General features: G+C 43.7%; 1 protein-coding gene across 5 annotated transcripts in view; it reads right to left on the bottom strand.

The window, feature by feature from the left end:
• AUTS2 (activator of transcription and developmental regulator AUTS2) overlaps positions 1 to 17,149 on the bottom strand; it is a 1,103,682-nt gene that overhangs the window by 312,828 nt on the left and 773,705 nt on the right. For all 5 annotated transcript variants that reach the window (XM_057695934.1, XM_057695936.1, XM_057695931.1 and 2 more), the window contains one exon: positions 3,560 to 3,589. In XM_057695934.1, the coding sequence (XP_057551917.1) occupies positions 3,560 to 3,589 (30 nt within the window). The remainder of the gene's footprint in view (positions 1 to 3,559; positions 3,590 to 17,149) is intronic.

Here is a 17,149-nt window from a genome sequence, read left to right as displayed (position 1 = left end):
ACATGGCCCACAAAATACACAGGAAGTGGGTAAATGGAAAGAGAATTATTTTTCATCTCCACATTGATTTCATAACCAAATAGGGGGTGTTTCTTAGCACAATAGGCTGCTGCCAGTGGTAGAGAAAGAGAGGAAATGAGAAAATATAGCCAAATATGTGGAAATATGCATGTTGCCTCTTTGTTCTCAGGATACCAATTCATTTCGAGTGGGGGATTGGAATAATTGCTTAATTTGGGTGATTTAGATGCCAAGTGCTGCCTCTTTTCTTTGCACTAACTGCAAAGAATAATCCCGAATCTAAGATGCAGTGTTTCCAGCCTTCTCTTATCTTCCACCCAGTTTCTACTCTCCACAAAAGTCCTCCAGGTCCACTGACATTAACGTGAAAGGTATTCACATGGCTGGGAGGGGAGGCAAAGGGATGCTCTGCTCAGTGTCTCATCAAGCCTTTTCCATGTATGAGAATGTCTCCTGCATTTATGGAAAGCTCTGCGTTTCTAGCCCCTTTCCCAGTCACTTCCACATTAATTAGTAAGGGTATCATTTTATAAATTACAGCTTAGTATCAGAGGAAAGCAGAGTTTATCTTAATTCAGTCAGCTGTGTGAGATACAGTACCCTAATTTTAGACCGCCAGTTCTGCAGATCCCTGTGGAGTAAGAGAATGACAGGTCTTCCGGAGAGAAATCCCAGTGGGTCCCCTGCAAGTCTCACTTTTGCTACCAACAGCATCCCTGGTGGGGTTGCTGAAGGGATCCCAGGACACTGAGTGGCATCTTTTCCACCATTAGCAATTCAGATTTGAATGCGAATCCTCCAAGCAGCACACGAAAGCAAGTCCAGGTTAGCTCTGGGGCTCCGAGGGGGGCCCAGACAAGAGGCTCTGGCTCAGAGGATGCTGACAGGGGCCCAGGCTCCGGCAAGGAGCAGAAGTCTGGGAGGATGGTGTTAACGCTGATGATAAACACCAGACAACCTCAGTCCAAAAGGGGAAGCCTGCCAGTCTTCACTATAACAGGGCCAAGCACGCACGGCGGCAATTACAAAGTCTTGGTTGCTCCTGCTGGGAGCCCCCTGGAGGAGAGCCGGGGGGCAGGGCAGGGCCAGATGATGCGAGTGCTGTTGTGAGGCAGCTCCCCGGTAAGAGGAAGAGGACCTGCAGGGCCACCACAGTCCACAGGAAAAGCGACTGGGGCGGCCGAGGCAGGAAGCGCACACGTGTCAGAAGACCACTGCCAACGGCCCTCGGTGCCCTATCTCCACCCCTCCTGTGGACTTGCCTATGGACATCTCCTTATTCTCCTTCATTGTCCTCAAATCACCCCGAACTCGGAGCTGTGGGTGCTGGCTACCTTCCCGCTTTCCATTCCTCTGGGCTGACACTTTGCTGCTTCCCACACTCAGAGGTGGAAACCTGGGCAGCAAAGACTCGGGGACTCAGATCCCAGCAAACAACTAGCCGTGGTGCTCTTAGGATACAGCAAACACCTTGGCCCTCAGACACCTCTGAAAACCACATGCAGTGTTGATAATTCTCGACATCACCAGAGTTAGTGACCATCTAGACAAGGGGTGCTAGACACCTCAGAGAATCTGAGGCAACGGGCCTGGGATGTGGTCCAGGCATCGGGACGCGTGCAGCTCCCAGGGCATTTGGAAGCACAGTCAAGGTTGAGACCACTGATCAAGACACCTACGTGGAACGCAAGACTAAACGTCCTTGCCACTCTCTGCCACTGCTGGAGACTGTGACACTTCCTGCATTCACACTGCCTTTTAAACAAAGGTCTGCTTGGCTGTGAAACCCTGAGAGAGCCTGGTCCTCCTGGAGCAGTGCCACCCACTTGGAAAGTGAGATCAACCATCACCTGTAAAAGATCTCTGGGAGTGGCCAGAAGTAACAAGCCCTGCCTGGATGCCTGGGATGCCTGATGGAGTGAGATGACGACTGCCGTGTGGGATGTGGCCTGGATGGCTCCGGGGGCCAGCGGGCTCGCCTGAACGCTAAACCCCTATGTGCCTCTGGCACCCATCACACACTGGCTCCCTGAGACACTGGGAGGCCGACTTCCAAGGAGCTAGGACTCCTGGGGGCTGGAGGAAGGAAGCTCCCACTTGTCAGTTAAACAAAAGAATAATCCACAGCCCCCTTTCCAGTGTGTACTTTCACTGTCATCCAACAGCCCATTACCATGTCACAGCGCAGCGCACCCTTCCATAGGTCACTTTGTTTAAAATGACATGGATAATGCACATGTCAGCAAGCTGACAGTCCTAGCCGTCCTTCAGAGATAAAAACCTCAAGGCGAGAGCCTGTTCTTATCTGAGGGACATGCATTGGTCTATCATCCAAGTCAGGCAGAACATGATTTCTCCAGAGAGCACTTTTTTCATTTCCTGATTTTAAGGAAATCAAATAAGCACCATTTGTCTTCATCTGAATATGCTTGACCTGCTCAAATGATGATGTCTCGCATTTTATAACGGGCTACATATGCTGAATTCAAATTAACGACAGCACAGAACAAGAGCCTTTAGATCTCTCTTGGAGCCTGGTGGCAGAGAAGGAGGGAAAATTCTGGGCTTGATGGAAAGATCCCACTAAATACTAACTGCAGGTTTCTGAGTAAAATCTGCCAGCACGCAGGAGGTAAGAGTCAGAGAACAGGGCTCAGGAAAGCCAGCTGTGCAGGACAGATCCAGAAACTGGGGATGGGAGGACTGGTACCTTCCTTTTGGTGCCAAGCAATATAGAAACCATGATATTCAGGTAACCCTTTTCGAAATACATTGAGTGGGAACAAAATTAGAAAGAAATTTGGTTGGGAGGTTGGGACAGCTAGAAAGAAAAATCAAACAGACAAACAATCCCTTTGGCTTAGGCAGCAGAATGTTCACTTTACCAGGTTGTGATCCAATCTTCTGGAAGCCCCCAAACGGAGCTCCTTTTCTTGGTCCGTGTTGAACTGGATACAAAGAGGCTGGTGGCCACCAGCCTCGAAACAGAGCATGTACCTGCTGGAAGAAGTGCCCTCCCGCCGACCATCCACCTGGACGAGAAGAGGGCGGTTCCCACCTGACAGCCTCTGCCCACCTCCCCCCAGAGACACTCCTAGGAACAAACCGTTAACATGTCTATCGAGAAGGCCGATATATACAGAAAAGTAGGAAGAAGCATATGGGTCAGTAAAAGAAATGCAAGAGCAACATTATAAATGCATACTCGCAGGTTTAATGTCCCAACCAAGGATAAAACAAGAAAAATCAGATGGCTATTAAACAATTTCCGCTTTTAAAAGCTTCTATAAAGTGAAAACGTAGTATCACATATACGGAACATTAAAGGGCTTATTTTTAACAAGTGGGCCTCACAAATTATATGTTATTTCTTATCATAGGCAATGTCACTGTGTGAATAAAGCCCATCTCTGCAGAAGAAAGGTGCTGTCAGCCTGCAGCTGGCACCCCACCACCCCTCAGCTGTGTGAGGGAGCCCCCGGTGCTCACGGTGCTTGTGTACTGTGCCCACAGTGGGGGGATGAAGGGGGGCGCTTACCTTCTCTTCCTGGTCACTGTCGCTGTCACACTGAAAAGGAAGACAAGAGAATAAGCATTAGCACGAAAATTGAGTATGTTTTTGCTATTGCTACAGAAAAAAAAAAAAGCAAGACAAGTAAAGGAAATAGGAAACATTGTCTGAGCTGGAAAGTTTCTTCAGCTCAAGTGCTATAAACAGAAACAGAAGCAAAATGCCAAGAAGTTGTTCTGCTGAATTCATCTGATGTCGGTGCTCTGTGGCCTGTCCTGCGGTCAGCTGGTCATACCAGTCAGCAACCCCGCCGCTGCACAGCAGAGGGGACGCCCACAGAGGAGCCAACCGGGCCACGAGATTAAGGTAAATCAAGATGATTCAATGGGATTCAGAGCAAAATCAATTTCTTAATGGAGACGTTCTACCTTCAGCTAATATGAATGGCCCTCTTTCTCTCCTGGCGCTTTTCTAGAGGAAAAGAGGTAAACCTGTGGGCACTGCATTCTCTCATCTGGGTTTTGGAGGAAACAGAACACGATGGGCAGGGCTCACCCCCCGTGATCGCCCAGAACAAAGAGGGAATATTCTCTATTAAAAACATGCCAAGGACAAGAGGTCAGGGTAACAAATCAACGATATGGGCAAAAAAAAAGTTTTAGGGCAGAAGACTCACACAGTATCTAACAGATTCCAAATTCCAGCTGTGGAGCTTGGTTTCAGAAGACCAGAGAATGATAGTTAACTCAAAGTTTTGGGTTCTACATTAGAAGTAAAGGGAAAAAAGGACACAAATTGTATTAAAAACCAAGAGTGTTTTGTTAACCAATAATTGATTTTTAAAAAGGGGATGTGTTCTGTTAGAGTAAATACTTAGCAAACAAATATATCCATTCACTCACTCAACAGCCCTTGATAAGCACTGCTAAGCTGGTCAGATATTCAGTCAAGACACAGGACTGGTCCTAAAGCACCTTTCAGTTTCGTAGTAGAGGTAACTAGTGTGATATGATCAGAGATATACCTACTCTGTGAGGATGAATCTTCTGTGGGGTGGAGGAGAGGCAGTGTGTTGTGGGGAAAGGCCCAGGTCAGGGGAAGACCAGGTTGGTAACCTCTACACTGTCTACACCAGCATGGTGCATGGTTTGAGAAAGGGCAGGACAGACGGCAGAGCAATTCTGAAGGTAGAATTGACAGGACTTGACAACACATGGATGTGAGAAGCAAGTAAAAGGGACAAGTCTAGGATGATGCCAAGGTTTTTTAGTGTGGCCACCTGGACAAGGATGTTGATGTAGCTGTGAACAGAAACAGGAAATAAATTTGCTTATATGGCAGCCACTGTTGGCTACATACCCATAGCCATGCAGAGCCCTCTTCTCCCTAGTCTGTACCTCCTCCTGACATTTTGAGGTTGAAAAAGCCAGATACTCTCTCTTTCCCAACTTTCCTTGCAGCTAAGGGTGGCTGTAAGACGCGTTTTTGGCTGGGACTTGAGGAAATGTCTGCTGAAGGTTCTGGAAAACCCCTTTCTCCTCAAAAAAAAGGAGAAAAGCAGGAAGCACTGCCTCTTTCCTCTAAACATCACTCCTGAGGATGTGATGTCCAGATCTGTGGCAGCCATCTTGCAAAAATGAGGCCAAAAGCTGAAGTACACGAACAAGGGAAGAAAAATCCTGGCAGCTGAGCCACACGAACCAACCTCAGAGAAGCCTGCCTCTGGGCTTTTTTGTTCAGATAACAATAAGTTACCTTACTGTTTTTTTTTGTTTTCTTTTGTTTTTGTTTTAAGAACTTTCATTGAGATACAGTTAACATACAATAAACTGCATATATTTAGAGTGTACAATTCGGTATTTTTTTTCTTATTAGTAAGGTGTATATGGCAATCCCAATCTCCCAGTTCATTCCCCCCCAACCCTCCCCTCTTTCCCCACTTGGTGTCCACATGTTTGTTCTCTTACCTTATTGTTTAAACCACCATTAGAGTGCTTTCAAACTAAAAGTAACAAAACCCCTGTTCTAATGGACATCTTGCTATATTAAGACTCAGTTTGGGGACTACTTCTTCTTTCCAGCTTAAGCGTCTGTACAATAAGCATTTAGGAACTCACATCGCAACCTCGTGGCCTGGAGGGTTGTAACATTTTCTACTCTTCCCACTGGCTCCTCAGTGCCACAGGGTTTATCAGAGGTTTGGTGACAGTGCTTTAAAAACCACGGCACTGTTTTCAACCAAGCTCCCAACCTCAGATCATCTAAACCTGCTTTCTTCTGCCTGATGAGTGACTGCTCTACTACAATAAGTCAAACCAGCTGAGAGAGAAAACGGGCACGATGAAGACCCTGACGGCCTCCAACAACAGACAGATGAGGAACAGCAGCTCTCCTGATTGTGTGGTTTCTCCATTGCCTTTAATTAACTTGAGGTTCCTAAGTTCCGGGCACATTTTCAAGAGTGACAAAGCATGATTCAGGAGGGGTGTGGAAGAGAAAAGAGGATTCTGCCAGGCAGGCTCATTTTCCCAGATGCTCACAGCCCGCCTTGTGAGGTTCTCAATGGCAGCTGAAGGCATCTGCCCACACCCCCAAGGACTGGCGTGCAGAGGGCAGAAGGAATGGGGGGACGGGGGGGCAGAGAACCACCACTGTCCACGCCCCTCCCCCCACCCTAACAGCAGTAGGTCCCAGGGAATGGTTATTTCTATCAAAGTGTTAAGCTTCCTGCTTTCCAACAGTCCAGTTCTAATTTCAAGGTCCACTTAATTCTGCATCAAGTAATTACTGATATACCCAGAAGCACCTTGTCTCCAGAGTTAAGCATATGGTGAAGAACTGAGACCTACTGGTACCCATTATGGAAGCAGCACGGATGCCAAGCCGATTAAAAATGCTCAGGCTCCCCGCACAACACGCCGGGTGAGTGACAGCCCCTCGACAAGGCCAGTCGCGGAGTCTGCCAAAACAGTCTGTGCTGCACTGGGGCCCACATGGTGCGCTGAGAAAACAGTTCCATTTCTGGTATTAAATTCCCATACTGACCCGAGGACTTTGCCGTGAGCTCAGCAGGAGCGCACCATCCAATTTACAGCTCCGCTCTCTGGAGCCTCGAGTGCCAGCCCCTGGCAGAGACGAATGATGGTCAACCCCTCCAGCTCATAAATTATGCAAAGGCAATAAATGCACTCAGCAAACAGCGCCGAACGTTGCCTAGCCTGGCTCCTAACACACTCTGTAAAAAGCCAGAAGCTCGACACATACAAGAGGTCTATTCCACTCATAAAGGGGGTTTGTTGACAACCCCAGACGGAAGGCGAGCCACAGTCCTAAGGAGTCTTTCTGCTTCGCTGGCAACGGTTTATGGGCCTGCTTTATGAAAAGGGGAGGCTGTTTTATAGAGTCGGTGTGGGTAGAATTCACGCTCTCAAATTCACATTTAATACACTGTACGGCTTTCACACCCTAGGTTCAATACGTTGTGGATTTCTGGCCAAATGATTCTTGGTCTTGAAAGGTTAAAAGAAGAAATGTCTGCTCCCCACTCCCTAGATACCCACTCCAATTTATGAGAGTTCACTCCAGCCACCTCCTGAGTCAGGTTTATGTTCTGCATGAGGCCGGGAAATGGAAAAGGCATGTCAAATGCAGAAACGGGGTCCCAGCTGATTTGACCATTTTAAGCATTTTGACATCGGGGTCCTGTATTGGTTTATTAGCAAACAGGCTGCACGCTAACGACCAGCTTGAGGTGACAGAGGACTCTCCGGGACTCGATTTCAAAGCCCTTTGTGAACAGATGAAAACATTTTCCTCCATTTTAAAAGTCAGGCAGGGAAGAATTCTCGGTCACTCAGCCTTCAGACAAAGACATGACCCCAATCCACCAAAGACAAGAGAGGGAAAGAGGACGCATGGAATCCAAACCATGTGTCTCGAATGCAGAATTAGAAAGAGACCAGTTCCTAACCTGAGCACCTCTGGCCATTCCAACCCATAACATTCAACTTCCTCTTCACCTCCTCTTCCCTCTAGTTTCCCAAATTAGAACCAAACCTTTGGTGGCACCATCTTCCTTTCCCAGACAAGTCCCACCTCTTAAACTCGGCAAATAACTAATCAACCCCCCACCCCAATATTTTCTCCTTTTGAAAATTAATACATATAAACACATTTTAAAAAATCACCTATCAGCCTACCATCTACACATAAATACTGTTAACACATTTGTATAATTCATTCCAGTTTTTCCTCCATTCTCTACATCCTTCACTCACAAATTGTAAGAAATGAAAATAAAGTCCTACTATTTGGTAACCTGCTTTGTTTCTACCTAATATGTCTAATATTTTAGTTTAATGAGTAAAATTTGCCAGTAACATCACATTTTTTAAAAGGCTGCACTGTAATCTGCTGCATGGATTGTAAATAATCTAGTAAAAAAATTCCCCAGTGCCGGAAATTTGGAATGTTTCCATTGAACATGCTGGAATTTCTCCCTTGTACACATTCACCAATATTGCTCGCTCCTAGTATCCATTCATGGCCCTTCCTTTTCTGCATATTCTTTACTGTCATTGTCTCCCTAGAGCTGCATTTGCAGGTCTATCTTTTCTATATGATTTCCAGGGGAGTCCTTAAATAAGGTTTCCTTGGTTCCAGCTACCATGTATATGTTGAGATTAAAAAAAATTTCTATGCCTACCATTTGCCAGCTTTGTGACTTTGGAAAAGTTATTTAAACTTTCTGTGTCTCAGTTTACTTATCTGTAAAGGGTGGGTAATAATGGCATCTCCTTCGTAAGAGGGTGAGAATGAGTTAACACACGGAAACCACTCAGACACAATACAGGGTTGAGTGCGGACAATTACTGTGAACTATTGCTAACATATGTTTTTGTTTGGCATACCCCCTTCCTGAGGCCCTATAAACACCTCAGGCTCAAGTGTCCATCTAAATCCGGACGCACCATCTTCTGCTAAACCCCACACCTGCCCCTCCCATGCTGTTCTTGGTAATGACATCACCATGCAATCACTCAACTGCCCCAGTGAAGAGTCTTGTCATCCTCCTTGACTCTGTTCTTGAGCAGATCTCTCTCTCTCTCACCCCGCATTATCGATTCTACTTTCTAAATCCTCTCCGTCTTCATGGCCATGGCCACTGCTTTAGTTCAGGCTTTTGTTTTATCATTACAAGAGGCTAATGACTGCTTTCCAGGGCCTATGGTCCCTTTCGTTTCTAATCCAAGTCCTTACTGACCAGAGTGGATTTCCTAAATTCCAATTTGCTCAGGACACTTCCCATGGCCTAGAGGGCAATGAAAACGCTTCACACCATTTCCAACTCTCCCTCTCCCCTCTTCCCACTGCTCCTCCAATCCAGTGCTTCTCGGGCTTTCTTTGCAGAAGGACCATTTATTTTTGTTTTGATTTCCAATATGTTGTAGACCAATACTTTGTAAGATATAATAAAAAATACATTGCTAGAAAAATGAAAAAGGAAAGCAAAGACATAAAAATATGTTATTACTAGATTTAAGGGATAAAAAATGATTCTACTGAATTGCTATAAAAGTTCCCAAATGCTTACTCTCAACTGCTATACTAATCTTGCCGCAGATTAGTTACAAACAGCTCATGGACTGGCTTTGGTCTGCCTCCGCGCTTTGGGTGGTATTATGCTAACACATCCCTTGCTCTACTCATGCCCCAACACACTTGGTCACACCCTCAGGCCCTCCCATCTTTGCACTTAACCATGTCATCTGCCTGGAATTCTATTCTTTCAAGTTCCTATCTAAAAACTTACAATTCACCTTTAAAAATAGAGTTTCCTCTGAATCTTCCAACACTCTTCCTAGAATTAAGAATTCTCAGAATTCCAGTACTCTTCTTAGAATTAACTGCTTCTGTCTCCATCCCTTACAAAACTGTATTTTACTGTTGGCCACAACAGTCTTCCCTGCTAGAGCGTGCACTCTGTGTAGGTAAGGGCAGTGCCTTGTTCCTCTTTCTCTAGGCCTTGAGATACAGCAGATGCTCAGTCATACTGACAAATCCCTCTCACGCATCTTTAGAATTCCTGATTTCATGCAGCATAAGCGAACTATGATTTAAAAGACAGGTAAGGCCCAGGAAACACTGACTAACTTAACTGCTTAATACAATGGGATGTATGTTTGAACGCACTGGGCAGGGTTAAAATTATTAGCAGAACCAAGAGAGTTGGGGCCCAGGAGAAAATATCTTCCATTAAAATATCTTCCCAGACAAGACATGATTATGATTTTATTGTACTTCCTCAAAGGCAAACATTTCTCATTGCCATTTGGGAATCTCAATATTTGTGTTTTAAGACTGATACAAACAGAAATAAGCCGAGGTCTGTGACACCTCTCTGCCTCATTCGGAATGAAGGGACAAAATGGAATTCCAGGGACCTCGCGATGGAATGCATTCTTAAGCAGAAAGTGGCAATCATTGAATATATCACACACAATGACATTGAGGAGGGCACTGCTCTCTATTCTGCTCAATGGACCCTGCTGGAACAGTTATTTTGTATCTCAAATCCATTTATCATTGCCACCAAAGATGTCAGGGCTGAACACCATCGCTGAACAAAGTTATTTTATTCTCCTTTCTGCCTAAAGGAAATGAGAGGAAAATGAGGGAGAACCCCAACTTGTAAACTACAGCACCTAACATCAAGTACAATTTCACTTTGCTGGTGACAAAACAAATCGATTCCCCTTTGGGGCAGGCGGTTTTTCTAAGACAGTAAAGACATCCCTCACCTAAAAGCAATTTCAGAAGAAGCCACCTGCAGAAAACATGACACTTATTTTCTTATTTAAAGAAGTGAAGTAGCGGCATGGTGACTAAGAACACGTCCACCGCCATCTTCCCATCTGCCCAGTTCCTGTACATGCAGAAAAAGGGCAGCTATTTGTACCACATATGGTAACTCTGATGTTTGTCTTTTATCACTCCACAAAGCCCTCATTTCGCATTGTTTACGTTGTTCTCATACTGGCTTTGGACTGTAAGTGAAATTTAAAGCTACTGGGGCCCTAGAAATAAAAAGAATATTTTAATCCTGAAAATTGTTTGAGGTTTCTCACTGTAAAATGATGTCAATGGTTCCTCTTCCCGTATATTTCAACGACTGTCTGATCAAATAAAATAGCTCAGAAAAAAAAAAATGAAAGCCCAATCAAAAGATGTGTGTGCCCAACAGTAGTTTAAAAGATAAGAATAAAGCTCTTGACAGTCACAAAATAATCACATTTGAATATAATATAAGGTCTATATATCATTAAGGTCAATCTTCAGCTGTTCAGGAAGTAAAATGGAGAGCAAACTTTCAGAAGCTTCTGGAATTCTGTGCTGGTGGCATTATCATCCCTATATGGGGAGTTCTCAGAATCTGGCATTTTTGCAAGTTCTCAGCTTGAACTGGCCAGAGTTCAAACAACCAATGTGATCTGAGGGGACTAAGAGAAAACTTCTTATTTTCCCTCCAGGGTCTTGCAGATGATCACAGCTTTTCTTTCAATAAGTAATTTTAAAGTGGCTACTGTGTGCCGGGTTCATTCCGACCACTGATTAGAAGTGCAAATACATTGCCAGAAATCAAGATGTCCAACCTGAAGTTCTCCAGCTCACAAATTAATTTTCAACATTTTTTTTCCTTTTTCTCACTTGGAAATCCAGGTATAGAAAAAAATAATTTATATGCTGTAAATTTCCACTTAGCTCATTAAAATATGGTGGGGTTTTTGGAAATAGGGGAAGAAATGGATATTTCACAAATTTTTGAAGTGTTCAGCACTTTTTTTTTTTTTTCCTTAGAAGAAAGGAAGTCACATTTTGCTAGGTATAAACATACATAAACCCCAAAGATTAAATGTACTTAAAATCCGGAGCTCACAAGCCTCAGTGATTGCCAAAATGAGAAAAATGAGTTTCTTGTCCAAAGGTAAAACTGACAGTCTAGGGCCAGGTGCTTTGTAAACCATCTCTTTTAAGCTTAAGCAACAGATCCTTTGCCTCTTTGTCATTGATTTACTGATTCTAAGTCATCAATAGCATTAATCCGTACCTGCCTGGGGACCTATTACAAATGACTTTGAAGATGGTGTGAAGGAAGAGTGTATCATGAGACCACAGTGTTATTACCAGGGAGACCTTCTCTGTTATCTTCTTTGGCAGGATTCTATTTGTGACCCCCTGGTAAGGCTGCAATTTTCCCTTTCTAGCTCATGGTTGTTTGTTCCTTTGGGTGGGGCCTGAGCCCCCTAGGTTTGCTTCAACTAAAGCTTGGTTCTCTTCAGAGTCCTGTGTGAGCTAATAAAACCCAGATTTGCTGATGAGGAAAAAGGAAAAGTATGTTATGGGTTAAAATAATACAAGAGTCTATTTTTTCCGCTGTGTTGTGATCCATAGAAATCACCCTGAGCCTTTTCCCTTTCTTCTCTGCCTGGGAAGCCAATTGCTTTGATTGCAGTGATATGAACTAGCTAAAATGACTTGCCCTTGCTTGTGAGGCAAATGGAACATGCTAATAGAACTTATCGCATTACCCGATGCAAAAGTGCCATAGCTCATTACTTTAAGATAAAAGGATATCATTGCAGACGGCAAGCAGAATTGACTTTCTGAGGCCCGACTAGATGATGATTTAATCAACTGCTCTCTTTCACTTCTCATCTCTGCGCCTGTCGGTTTCACAGGTGCCGTTAAATGAGACACTCAGAAAGTGAGCGGAGGGAAAGAAATTGCTGTCATTACTTTTCAAGAAAGGAGGTATGCAAATTTTCGACAGAGAGATTGCGTTCATAATGGGCCTGGTAAAATACAAGGATCATGCTTGACAGGTGAGGGCAAGCCATTTGTATGTCCTTAAAGCAGAGCAACCTTCCTCGTTTAGAAATGTGCTCTGTAAGAGAAACGACAAATGAGAGGCCTGGCGGGGCCAGGGGAGTGGTGGGGTGGGACCGCACAGGGTTGGCCCACGCTGCTCTGAGTTCTGGAAAGGGGGAGCGTGCTTAAAGTCTTAAGGAAGACAGAGCCAGATGAGCAGATAATAGAGCCTGGTTGCTCTTTGTCTGAACCAAAATGCCAACAAGCTCCCGAAAAGGCCTCTTACTCTCCTTCCTCTGTAACTGTGGAGTCAGTTGCCCTGGGTTCAAATCCTGCCTCTACCACATGTGATCTGTAGGACATCAGACAAACAACCTGCCTTTCTGTGCCTCAGTTTCATTATCTATCAAATGGGACTACTGATAGTATCAACCTCATGAGGCTGTTGAGAGCATTTACTGCATTAATAAATACATAATAATAAATATATATGTACTTGTAAACATAAAAGTGATTAGGACAGTGCCTGACACACAGGAAGCACTCAATAGGTATTAGAGGTCATTTGTTCATTCATTATTCGACAAAGACCTAGGTTTTAAATTTTTAAATTTTCTTAAGAGTATGTGTGCCAGGTGCTGGAAATCTAACTGGCTCTAGTTTAGATAGAATACAATTCTCCACTGATTTCACGTATATAAATCTTGCTCCCCGGCAGATGGTGGATTCCTCAGAGAGTAATCTGGTGTCCCCGGAATCATCACAGGGCCAAGCGCCGCTTTAAGGGCCCTAAAAGATGCTCGGCAACAATGTGATAGTGCATGGACTCCCTGCCTCCCTTCTTCTACGTGTTCCACGTATCCGACACTTCCCGTGGCGCTCCAGCCTTTAGAGGAAGCTCCTCTTAGCAGTGGGAAATGTCTGTCTTTCACTGGGAACCTCAGGTGATCACCATGTGCCCCAGCCACAGGGAGGAGTGGGGCAGCCACTCCGCAAGGACAGCCTGGCTTCAATCACCTTCAGGAAGGCAGAATGAATCTGATCAGGGTTGTAGGAACAGAGGTGTTTTTTCAACCACTCTGCCTTCAATAGGTAATTGTTCTATTTCCTCCAACACTCAAAGTAAAAGCATCTTTCTTAAAGTGCTTGTGACTCCTAGTTCTTTTTCCCTAGGTAATGAGGCTGCAGCAAACCATTCTTCCTTCCAGCCCCTAAGGTTGTGAGGCACTGAAATGCAGCTCCTGCTTTCCATGCTAAGTGGCGCCTACACGATTCAATTCCATGTCAAAGGGACAATGTCCACCTTGGGCAAAAAAATAAAAAAATTTTTAGAAAGGGAAAAAGAGGAGGATCCACAACAGCAGAGCAGGTCTGAGCTGTCGATTTTGGAAAAGCCTGGTTCCTGGTAGGGATTCTTCCTAGGAACTATCTCAAAGCATTTTCCCCTAAAAATGCCAGCCAACAGCTATCAGTCATTTAAAAAGAATGTCTCGCCAATAGCCCTGGGAGAGACGTATGACGACCCCTCCATTTTCGAGAAGTTAAGGCTTCCAAGGGCAGAGGCAGTACTAGAAGCCAGTTCTGTCTTCCAAAGTTCATGTTCCCAGCAAGTATCTTCCTGAGTGATGGCTTGGCACAGGGTAAGTAAAGGAAGCTGAAACTAAAGAGGTTGTGATGACATAAGCAGCAGTGAACGCAGCCCATCAGCTATGTTTCCACTCTACCCCAGAAGGCTCTCCCTTAAGAGCAGGACCTAGCACAGAACCCGCTCACAGCACGTGCTCAGTAAATCTGAGGCTGATCTCGGTTCAGATTCTGACCCCTCCATTTAGCAGCCATGCAGTCTTGGGAAAGGTACTTAACATCTTGGAGCCTATCTTTTTTTTTTTTTTTAACCTGTAAACGTGGTTGATGCATATGCCACAAGATTTTTGTGAGAATTAAATAAGTTCAAGCATGTGAATGCAGCCAGAGAGCAATTCTAATAGTTTTATTTTTTCCAAGTCTTTCCTCAAAGACATGTTATATCATACACAGAAACGAGGTAACTTAATAGTCATTTAAATGTTGGGTTGGATTTTTCCATCATTTTATTGCCAGAGGGGAAATCATATTCCGTAAGGATTTCTGCTTGGGAGGTGTTTGAAGACTTGATACTATGCTACACAAAAACGGAAACAATAACCCAAACAAACAAAAGCAGAAGCTATCATTCGCTCTCAAAGAAGAGAACAACAGGAATCTTCCTGGCAATGAATGGTTTTATTTCATGGATAAAATACCAACAAGGAAAGACCCTTTAGAATTCAATCTTCTAAGTGTTCCTTTCAGTTCTTGATGTGCAGTTTTGGAGGTTAATATTACTTGGACTTATTCTTCAGTCAAATAGTAGTCAGCAGCTCTGTGTGCAGGGACTGAAGTAAAATGCATAGATCTAATATTTGGAATCTAAACTTGTGGGTTATCCATAGTGCAAACTATGATTTATGGGTTTATGACATTAAGATGTTCATTCAAATTCCAACTGGAAAAATAAATAAATGGACAGATACACAGAATAAATATCAAAAACATCAAGTGACTGTTAGTGCGACTAGGAAGCCAGCCATTTTGAAATTTGTCCAGAGATCCTGACCAATCAGAATTAGGAGCTACTTGGAAAGCCCTCTCTGCACAGAGTTTATTTATATCTAAGGCCTATTTAAGGATGCAGCTAACGAAATCAGCCAATAGAGTTACCTTGGGAAGAGATCAAACTTCCCAAAGCATTACCTTTGGTGACTGCAAAAATGGGGATTAGTAGAGAGAATATAACTAAAGTGCTTGTCTCTTAGTAGGCACTCAGCAGTCCAACAGAGGAGGTCTACCCCTCTGGGACATGTGGACATATCTGTTCTCTGGCCATTATGTTAGCTGCTGGTTTCCAGTACCTCCAACATACTCTGTCAATTTCCCCAAACATATCTCAGAGTGTGCTTTCATCTTGCTCTCCATAAACCTGGCACCTAGTAGGTGCTCAAAATATGTGTGTGAAAGAATGAATTCATATACTATATGAGCCAAACATCTCAGGGAAAGTGTCACAGAAAGTGTTTAATTAAGGAGATCAATAAATAAACAGTAGTTGGTGGAATGGATGCTAAGGTGTTTGAAGGTGGTGGGTATCTGAATGTGTCTACGAGGAAAACATGAGCATAATTTCGAAGTAAAAGTGAATCCTAAAAAAATAACACCATACACTTGTAAAAACCTGATTTTAAGGTTATTCTTTTAAGGAAATCAGGAAACTCAAAATCCTAAAGTATTTCTTCTTACATTTGACTCACTTCAAGCCAACGAAAGCAACTGGAATTAAACAGGAAAAGGGAACAGGATGCTCTCATATTGCTGAAACATAATGGCCACATTATCAACTTCCCACCAATCAAATTTTCTGTTTTATTTTTAAAATGCAAGATAGTGAAAGGAACAGAAATAAGGCTTGGGGCAAACCGATTTACAAACGTTAGAAGGTAGTTCAAGGAGATCTGAAGACATGTTGGACTGCCATCCCAAAGGACCCAAACCCTGATTCCTTTTCTTCTTCTCTTTATTAGGCACTTCACTTTTACCCCTCTTAGAATTCATTATTTTCATAACTGGAATTTTAAATTAAATTGTACCTAACAACAGTCTTTACTGTAGGATGGCTTGAAAACTCCATCTTCTATATCACAAACAAGGAAGGGTAGGATTACTATAAATTGTCTGCAAGAAAATACAAATTGCCAAGATGAAAACACCCACTGGCCTGCCAGTCTCAAGTTTCCTGTTTTGACATACTATATGCAGTAATTTGGTATCCACAATCTCTTATTAGAAAATGAATGTGCTATTTTTCTGAATGCTGCAATTACAATAATTGAATTTAAAATGGGGATTGAGTTTCTCTGTTTGGAGGAAAAGAATAATTGTGTATTTCTGATTAAAATCAAGGGGACTGAAAAGAGGTTGTACACATTCCAGCTTCAGTCTCCCTGAGTGACTCCTCATTGGGCCAGAGAAAAGAAACATTCAGATGCGGAGAAATGGACCAGCACCTCAGCAGCAGGCACTGTCTTTGGCCTCATGTGCTCTGTCTCCTGGCCTTCAGTCACAACACCCCTGTGACAGAGGCAGCCGGAACACCATGGCATTGCTACATTTTAAATGGCAGCCATGCTGGAGTTCCCCACTGTGTCAAAAATTAAGAGTTAAAATGCAAGGAAAACAAGCATCTCTTTGTGTTGAGAATGCCTGTTCCCGGTTGGACTGCCAACATTTTGGGGTAGTCTTTATTTCTTCATTATAGGGGCTCTCTTCTGGGTGGGGGAAATATAACGGCAGAAGGAGTGGGGACAGAAGGAACTAACACTATTTTCTAATGGGCTCAGCTCCTTTTGTTTTACCTAAAAATTATACAGAAAGCCACCACCAAGGTCTGGATGTAAGAAAGGAAACGTGATGAAGAAAGAGGGCTATCTTGCCTTTGGAATGCCTTTTTATTTTATGTTTGATTGGTACCATTCGGTCTTCTGAAACCCCCATTTATTCGCATATGAAGGTAAAATTTAGTCTCACAAGTCCTCCTAAATGTTCCTTAAAATATAGCTTCTTAAGGAAAAAAAAAATTTTCCAACACAAAGTGAGCCAAGGATTGTCTCTCTGTACTGCTTACTATTTTTTAGCAGCCTTTTTTTGAGATATAATTGACATGAATAAACTGCCCAT

This window comes from Hippopotamus amphibius, chromosome 9 (genome assembly GCF_030028045.1).
Source record: "Hippopotamus amphibius kiboko isolate mHipAmp2 chromosome 9, mHipAmp2.hap2, whole genome shotgun sequence".
NCBI classification, from domain to species: Eukaryota; Metazoa; Chordata; class Mammalia; order Artiodactyla; family Hippopotamidae; genus Hippopotamus; species Hippopotamus amphibius.
Note: the sequence above shows the minus strand (reverse complement) of the source record. Positions and strands in the feature narration are given on the sequence as shown.